Source organism: Stomoxys calcitrans, chromosome 5, assembly GCF_963082655.1.
Source record: "Stomoxys calcitrans chromosome 5, idStoCalc2.1, whole genome shotgun sequence".
Classification (NCBI taxonomy): Eukaryota; Metazoa; Arthropoda; class Insecta; order Diptera; family Muscidae; genus Stomoxys; species Stomoxys calcitrans.
In genome coordinates this window covers 114,669,026-114,678,499 of record NC_081556.1, presented here as the reverse complement: position 1 = coordinate 114,678,499, position 9,474 = coordinate 114,669,026, and the positions used below count along the sequence as shown (strand labels likewise).

At 41.5% G+C, this 9,474-nt stretch overlaps 1 protein-coding gene across 1 annotated transcript; it reads right to left on the bottom strand.

Annotated features, from left to right (window-relative positions):
- Window positions 1-6,268: 6,268 nt before the first annotated feature.
- Window positions 6,269-6,637, bottom strand: LOC106090965 (34 kDa spicule matrix protein-like). Its single transcript, XM_013257333.2, has one exon. The coding sequence runs from the start codon at window positions 6,635-6,637 to the stop codon at window positions 6,269-6,271; it is 369 nt and encodes a 122-aa protein (XP_013112787.1).
- Window positions 6,638-9,474: the final 2,837 nt, after the last annotated feature.

Here is a 9,474-nt window from a genome sequence, read left to right as displayed (position 1 = left end):
ACTGGATGTTTGCGGCGGTCGTTCAGCCCATTCTCACGTATAATTGTCTGGTGTGGCACAAAGCTCTGGACAATTTTGCCCCTCGCAGGATAATGGACAAGGTACAGGGCACTGCAGCAGTGCTAATCTCGGGGGCAAGGCGAAGGCGCTGAATGTCATTCTCGATCTTATGCCTTTGCACCTATAAATTGGAGGCCACCTTAGCCCATGTATTAAGCATGTCCGCCTATGACGCTGTACGCCAGGGTTCGAATCCTGGTGAGACCATCAGAGAAAATTTCACAGCGATGGTTTTCCCCTTCTAATGCTGGAAAGATTTGTGAGGAACTATGGCATGTAAAAACTTGTCTCCCAAGAGGTGTCGTACTGCGGCTCGCCCTTCGAAATCGGTTATAAAAAGAGGTCCCTTATCATTGAGCTTAAAACTTGAATCGGACTGCACGCATTGATATGTGTGAGAAGTTTGCATCTGTTCCTTAGTGGAATGTTCATGGGTAAAATTTGCATATTACCTATAAGTTGGGTGTGTGGCAACAAAGATCGCCATCAGACTGAGGAAGTCAGGTATAAGGCGCTCCTCTTATTTGGACTATTCTTCTGTTCTGAGGCGGAATAGTGTTGCTTCGTGATCCTGAGGGCACTGGAGACGACGTTGATGCGGGAGTGGCGGTCCGATCAGACCGTCACGATATACGTGGGCAGTTAGGCGACGCTGAAGACTCTGGCGTCGGGCAGCGTGAGGTCGAAAACGGTTAAAAGATGCAAAGAGCTTCTCCGAACTATGGAAAAGGCTATCAGGCTCTGCTAAGCCCCTGGTCATAAAGGTGTGGTGGGGAAGAAGCGGCAGACGAGCTACATGGATCGCTGTTTGACATTGATCTTCTCCCATCCGGACAGCTTCCTCAAAGCTCCCTGAACGAGGTCCGCAAAAGTGAGGTCGAAAATGGTTAAAAGATGTAAAGAGCTTCTCCGAACTATGGGAAAGGCTATCAGGCTCTGCTGAGCCCCTGGTGAAAAAGGTGTGGTGGGGAACAAAGCGGCAGACGAGCTGTATAGATCGCTGATAGACATTGACATTGATCCTCTCCCATCCGGACAGCTTCCTCAAAGCTCCCTGAACGAGGTCCGCGATAGTGGGAGGAAATGGCTACTCATCATGGTAACCCTCTCCTTTTCGAAAAATCTCTGAATCCCATTGATCACTAAAGTCAACAATAAAGGCTATACAACTCCTCCTTGATGGTCCCTCTGTTCACAATCTTCCTTATCGAGCCGTTTGCCAGTGATGCGTTGAATAACCAGCATTTCAGCATCGTATCAACCCAATTTATCAAAAAAGTGGGGGACCTCCACATCCACCAGAGCACCATGTATGGACTGCAACTTCACGTTATTAAAAGCCCCCTTTATGTCCAAAAAGGCCCCCAAAGTGAAGTCACCCACACCCAAATTCCCCTCAATGTAGCCAACATAGGTTTCATATATTGAAAGTAGTTGGGTAGGTGGTGTAGGCAGTTATTGCCTTTCCTTACTGGTTGTATACATTAGTTGTTGGGCACACTGACATATTTTATCAAAAGTTCTAAATCTACTTTAAAGTTCCCACGCGTGGTTCTAAAACAATCGTTTTATTGTCTTAAAAGTCTTCTGGAAATTATAAATGCTTTCTTTCATTCAACTAACTATGAAGAGCAGAGAAAAGAAAGAACGAACATAAAAACGAAACATGTCATGCCATAGCAAACTTCATTGCTGCTTATGTATTCTATAAATACCACACACCTAACTGGTAAAAAAGTTTACTTAATTAGTACTACGGAGCAGAGAAAACATGTTACGCATCTTTATCTACATATGGCTTCTAAAAATAACAGTGCTGGCTTCCGACTCTAAAGGGTCCTTAGAAATCGATACAAATATTAGTCCTGTAGGTAAGTTTCCTTCATTAAGTTGAGGAAAACAAGCTGCAGCATAAAACTATTTTTCAAAATTGCAGATAAAGATAAAGTTACAACGACAAATCGTGTCGTTAGTCAAGTTCAAAAAATTATCGAAGGCATTCGTTTGAAGACCCAAAATACATACAAACAATGGACCAAACCTAAGAAACCACCCAAATTTGAGGTGAAGAGTACTACTATGAGGCCTTTAGTGAATGAAATTGCCGAAAATGTTGAAGAAGGAGATCCAAATGGTAAAACTACAAAAAAACCAATGACATTTTATTTCTATGGAGCTTTAAATAGAAAAATGTACGAGGAGTCAATAGAGCCACCGGAGGTGATAGAAAACTGATGTTTTATTGTGCATCTTAAATTGCCTTAGAAATACGAATATGATCGATGTATACGTGAAATTAGGCAAAGAAATTTAATTTATTTTCTTAGAATAATTGTTAAAACTTTAATTTTGTTTAATTTGATTGCAAAGACTTAAGACACAAACTTGAATTTCCCGCAAAGTTGTACTAAAACAAAAGACTTAAGACACGAACTTGTTTTTTGAGTTGCATTTCAGGCTTAAAACTTTTATTGAAAATTCTGACCATTGTTTATACCCTACACGACAACTGTGGCACCGGGTATTATGATTTTGTGCATTTGTTTGCAACGCTAAGAAGGAGACTAGCTAGCTTTTGTTAAGTATATCAAGCGACTTAAAATGATTGGGTTGCCCAAAAAGTAATTGTGGATTTTTTAAAAGAAAGTAAATCCATTTTTAATTATTTTTTTTTACACTTTTTTTCTAAAGCAAGCTAAAAGTAACAGCTGATAACTGACAGAAGAAAGAATGCAATCACAGAGTCACAAGCTTTGAGAAAATTTGTCAACGCCGACTATATGAAAAATCCGCATTTACTTTTTGGGCAACCCAATACTTCCTAATTTGATTTAGCTATGTCCGTCTATTCATGTATCCTTGTAATCAAGGCACAGGTAGAATTTGTTGACCGATTATCATTAAAATGGTCCAGATTTAGATGTAGCTCCCATATATATCTCATCCAATATGAAATTTTAAGGCTGCAGTAGGCACATTTTTTTCCGATCTATGCAAAATTTTGCATGATATGTTTCTGATATGGCCTTTTAATGCTACAGTATTAAAAGGCATATTTAGGTTTAATATAGGTTTCGTCCGACATAGACTTTTAAGGCTAAAGTAGGCACAATTTCGGTCTGATCTTCACAAAATTCAGCATGAGGTGTTGTATTCAACGTTTAATGTGTGCAAAATTTCATCAAAATCTGTCCAGATTTTCATACAGCTCCCATATATATCTTTTAGGTTAGGTTAGGTCCCGCCCAATATGACATTTTAAGGCTGGAGTAGGCACATTTTTTATCCTCTCTATACAAAATTTTGCAAGAGATGTTTTTGATATGGCCTTTTAATGCTGTATAGGACATAATTTTGGCTCAACCTTTAGAAAATTTAGCATAAGGTGTTTACTTGACGTCTCAATATGTTTGCAAAATTCAGTATCGATTCATATTTAGAGGCTTTATGTGCGGTCTAAATAGGAATTCCGTGCTTCTTACAAAATCTTTAATTGTTTTCCATGCCACTTCCCTTAGTTGGTTCATGTCTGCTATAGTGTCCCCACCTAAGTGCCGGTATCAGTTAGACGCGAAAACCGGGCAGTGACAAAGGAAATGCTCCAACGTCTCATCATCTTCTTCACATGCCCTACACATGCTATCACTTGACGCATCGATTTTATATAAGTGAGCTCGTAGTCCTATGTGTCCCGTTATATATACCTACCAATAGCTATACTGACCTCCGTCTTACTTCCTTTGAGTAATAGCCTCGTCTTCCCACGTTCTACATCCCCTTATAGCATTTTCGCCGTCCTACCGATCGTTTCGCTGATCCACAATGTTACATGCGCATTCGTCGCCCACTCCCTTAACTCGGTCTGCGTCGACCCTAAAGGCTTCCGGTTAACCAACTTTATTGACGGCAGTCCTTTGGCCTTCACCGCCAAATCGTATGCCCTTTCATTTCCCCTTACTCCTTTATGGCCCGGCACCCAAACGATGCGGATTTTGCCATCCTCAGAGAAGGCGTTAATCTCCTTCCTACACTGCAAAACTGTTCTTGACCTTACCATCCTGGTTGTTATTGCCCTTATGGCAATTTTACTGTCGGAAAAGATGTTCACACTCGACGTCCTCGCGTTAGCACCACACCACTTCACGCATTCCGTGATCTCCGCCTGCAGGACCATATTATGGTCAGGCAAAATTTCAGCCAAATCGGCCAAAAATTGCGGGTTCAAGAAGTCGAATCGGGAGATCGGTTTATATGGGAGCAATATCAATTTATGGACCGATTCGGACAGTACTTGGAACAGTTATTGGAAGTCATTAAAGAACTCTACGTGTAAAATTTCAGCCAATTCGGGCGAAAATTGGTCTTCCGTTCCGCCTATGCCAAGATAATATGGTATCTGATGATGATGTTTGGTCCTTATGTTGCAGTTTTTCTGCATAGCAGTCCACCAAACTACTGAAGCGTAAGTAAGTAACCCTTGTCTTATTACGCTCCTGTACAGCCAGTGGATTATCCTCGGATTCTGGCCCCATTTTGATCCTACGGCCCATCTACATAGTGCCCAACATCTGTGAACCTTTTCAGTACGCTCCTGAATGTGACACTTCCACTTCAGTTTCCTGTCCAAGATCACACCAAAGTATTTGATCTTGCCAGATATCGAAATCGTCTTATTGAGGAAACGTGGTGCGTTAAATTGGCCCACCTTCGTCTTCCCCGTGAACAGGCATATTTCAGTCTTCTCTGGGTTAAGATTGAGACCTCTAGATCTAGCCCAGTCATATGACATATGCAAAACCCTTTCGGCCCTCTGCATAGCTCGTCTTCCTCGTGAACAGGAATATTTCAGTCTTCTCTGGGTTAACATTGAGACCCCTGGGTCTAGCCCAGTCATATGGCATATGCAAAACCCTTTCGGTCCTTCTGCATAGCTCGTTCGGATCCTTACCCCTTAGAAGTGTTATAACATAACACAGAAGTGGTATAACATCGCAGCAGACGGGTTCAAATCCCTCCTCATTCAGCATCCGTAAGAGGTTATTTATGGTGGTCACCCATAGGAGTGGCGATAAAATGCTCCCCTGTGGCGTGCCTTGTGCCACTTTCTCCCTTTTATTTATGCCATGGGACACACAATATATCCACCTTAGCATATGGTTTATCCAGCCTCTAAGGATCGGGTCCACCCGGTACTGGTCTAAGGATTTGATCAGTGTGTCGGTTCGCACATTGTTAAAAGCCCCATCGATGACAATGCATTCCACCAGGGTGTACGTTTTAGCATCGAAGGATTCTTCTATTTTATGCACAACCTCGTGCAGGGCAGTCTCCACCGACCTTCCCTTGACATAGGCATTGCTGTTTGTATTTGGGCAGTTCGCTGGATGTCCTACTCTTTATCATGGTGTCCACAATGCGTTCCATGATTTTGAGTAGACGTAAGGCTAATGGGTTGCATAACTTACCTTGCCGGGCTTGGGTATAAACACCACCCTTGCCTCCTCCAGGCTTTCGGAGTATATGCCAGTCCTAGGCACGTTGTTCAAAAATTGGCCAGATGAGACGCCAGATAGTCTGCCTCTTTTTTGTAATAACGCCTGGAAATATTCCCATATATATTAGCCCGATTTTTGGTAATTTGCAATAAGGTTGTCATTTGTAAAGCGTAGTTATTACAGTTTGAACACATTTGCTGGAAATTTGATACGCATTGCTTAATAACCCATCTGAAAACACCCTCCGAGGTCCATTAAATTGGTTCAGAATTCAGTTATATCTCGCACTTTGTACTCAAAGGGTAGTTGTAGGGTATTATACAGTCGGCACCGCAAGACTTTTGCCTTTCCTTACTGTTTTTCTATTAACAATTCCAAAATTATATTTATATTGGTTGCCCAAAAAGTAATTGCGTATTTTTCATAAAGTCGGCGTTGACAAATTTTTTCACAGCTTGTGACTCTGTAATTGCATTCTTTCTTCTGTCAGTTATCAGCTGTTACTTTTGGCTTGCTTTAGAAAAAAAGTGTAAAAAAAGTATATTTGATTAAAGTTCATTCTAAGTTTTATTAAAAATGCATTTACTTTCTTTTAAAAAATCCGCAATTACTTTTTGGGCAACCCAATATTTTAAAACACCCACACACACATATCATATTTTAACAAAACAATTTACTAACACAGAATAGGACCTTAAAACAGACCTTTATCATTAACCAATAAACACACCAAAATTGCTAGATCTAACACGATAACGGGTTCTAAAACGTCGTCTGTAGCCGCCACCAAAGCCAGGACCACCAAAATAGGGATTACCAAAACCGGGCCCACCAAAACCAGGACCGCCAAAACCAGGACCACCAAAACCAGGACCACCAAACCCAGGGCCGCCAAAACCAAATGGTGGGGGTGGTGGTGGAGGTGGGAATCCAAATTGTCTCGCTTTGCGTGCCGAAGTATTTTCGTGTCCTTGCACTTCCTCAGCTGGTGTTTCCGGTGCTAAGCCATTAGTAGTGGCCTCCTCCGCCCTTATGCTTAGTAAATTGCTGCAAATCAACAGCAATCCAGCTGTGGCCACCATTAGTGTTAATTTCGAAATGTTTCGAAACATATTTTTGCACGATATGAAAATTCTTAACTAAATTAATTCCAAATTGCTTGAGGATATTTATAAGAATTCTCATTTGACGGGAAGAGAAAATAATTATTCTTTTGTTCGCATTCCAAAGGGGGATTTACTCAAACACCATTAAAGGTTAGTGTTTTTTTTTCTCAGATGTCATTATTGTTTGTACATAAAAAAAAAAACATTTATTGGATAGTTATCGTTTTGTGCAATTTAGTGCGGAAGTTTAGCAAAAAATATGAATTATCTTTGATTTGTACATTTCTTGGTTTTTAAGTGGTATTTGATTTGAACACTGTTTCCCAATGGCGAAAATATTTTATGCTATCATAACTCATAGGTGGAGGAAGACAAGGGGACATGAGATACAATACATGATTGCTAGAATTTTAATTCTATAGAAAATTTTTGTCTAAATTTTATTTATGTGGAAGATTTTGTTTAAATGTTAGTTCAGTACAAATACCATAGGATGGGGGTATATTGATCTAGTCACTCCGTTTGTAACACCTCCAAATATTGATCTAGGACCCCATAAAGTATATATATTCTCGATCGTCTCGACATTCTGAGTCGAACTAACCATGTCCGTCCGTCCGTTCACCCGTCTGTCGAAATCACGATAGCGGTCGAACGCGTAAAGCTAGCCGTTTAAAATTTTGCATAGATACTTAATATTGACGTAATGAGAAGGCTCACACATGTTGGGTATTTAGTAGACGGGCCGTAGGCTCGAAATGGGGCCTGAATCGGAGGCTGATCCACTGGCTCTACAGGAGTGTGATTAGACCAATACTTACTTACGCCTCAGTAGTTTGGTGGACTGCTATGGAGAAAAAGTGCCACATAGGGACCATACAACAGGTTCAGAGAACTTGTTGTCTTGGCATAGGCGGAGCAATGAGGACCACGCCAACTAGGGCACTGGAGGCTATTCTAGATATCCGACCAATTAACATACAGATTAAGTGTGAGGCAGCCACTGCGGCTAAGAAACTTAAGGCGATGGGAGAATGGATTGAGGATGGGAGCTGCTCATATCATTGCGGTATAATCGAGGCGACGATAGGAAACCTGAAGCAAGGGAAGAGCTTTCCGATCGGATACCTGAGATGAACCTTGAAGTCGAGTGCGAGGCACTGCTGCCATCGGCACAGCAGTCTTGGATTGACGGGACCCTAGTATTGCCATCTGGAAGATCATGTTACACGGATGGATCAAAGCTAGAGGACAGTGTGGACCTGGGGGTTTACATTGAGAACCCAGGGACTGAGATCTGTTTTAGACTGCCTGACTATAATACGGTCCTGCAGGCGGAGATCCGGGCGATCACGGAATGCGTGAAGTGGTGTGGTGCTAACGCGAGGACGACGAGTGTGAATATCTTTACCGACAGTAAAATTGCCATAAGGGCAATAACAACCAGGATGGTAAGTTCACGAACAGTTTTGCAGTGTAAGAAGGAGATTAACGCCTTCTTTGAGGATGGCAAAATCCGCATTGTTTGGGTGCTGCGCCATAACCGAGTAAGGGGAAATGAAAGGGCAGATGATTTGGCGGTGAAGGCCAAAGGATTGCCGTCAATAAACTTGGTTAACCTGAAGCCTTTTGGGTTCAACGCAGTCCGAGTTAAGGGAGTGGGCGACGTATGCGCATGCAACATTGTGGATCAGCGAAACGGTCGGTAGGACGGCGAAAATCCTATGGGGAGGATTCAGATCGTGAGAAGACGAGGCTATTACTGAAAAGAAGCAAGAAGGAGGTCTGTATAGCTATTGGTATCATAACGGAACTCATAGGGCTACAAGCTCACTTATGTAAAATCGTCGCGGCAAGTGATAGCGTGTATAGGGCATGCGGGGAAGATGATGAGACGTTGGAGCATTTCCTTTGTCATTGCCCGGCTTTCGCGTCCAACAGATACCGGTACTTGGGTGAAGACACAATATCAGACATGAACCAACTTAGGGGAGTGGTATTGAAAACAATTAAGGATTTTCTAAGTATTGGGTTGCCTAAAAAGTAATTGCGGATTTTTCATATAGTCGGCGTTGACAAATTTTTTCAACGGCTTGTGACTTTGTAATTGCATTCTTTCTTCTGTCAGTTATCAGCTGTTACTTTTAGCTTGCTTTAGAAAAAAAGTGCGCGAAATTTTGTTTACATTTGTTTGTTTGGCGTCAATTTTAATATGGAGCCCACAAAGGAGCATTTTCGTTATATTTTACTTTATTATTTCCATAAAGGAAAAAACGCGGAGCAGGTTGTGTATGGTGATAAAGCCTTAAAAGGAAGACAGTGTCAAAATTGGTTTCGCAAATTCCGTTCTGGATATTTTTCACTTAAAGATGAGCCAGGTTCAGGTCTTCCAAATGAAGTTGATGATGACCAAATCAAAGCATTAATCGAATTGGATCGTCATGTAACTGAGCGTGAGATAGGAGAGAAATTAAATATACCAAAATCAACCGTTCATTATCACATAAAAAGTCTTGGACTGGTGAAAAATCTTGATATTTGGGTACCACATGTATTGAAAGAAATTCATTTAACAAACCGAATCAACGCTTGTGATATGCACCTTGAACGCAATGAAATCGATCCGTTTTTAAAACGAATCATAACTGGAGATGAAAAATGGATTGTTTACAACGTTAGTCGAAAACGATCATGGTCCAAGCATGGTGAACCAGCTCAAACCACTTCAAAGGCTGATATCCACCAAAAGAAGGTTATGCTGTCTGTTTGGTGGGATTGGAAGGGTGTGGTATATTTTGAGCTGCTTCCAAGGA

Excerpts from the sequence above, each read along its gene's own strand:
- LOC106090965 (XM_013257333.2), bottom strand. The coding sequence starts at position 6,637 with ATGGTGGCCACAGCTGGATTGCTGTTGATTTGCAGCAATTTACTAAGC.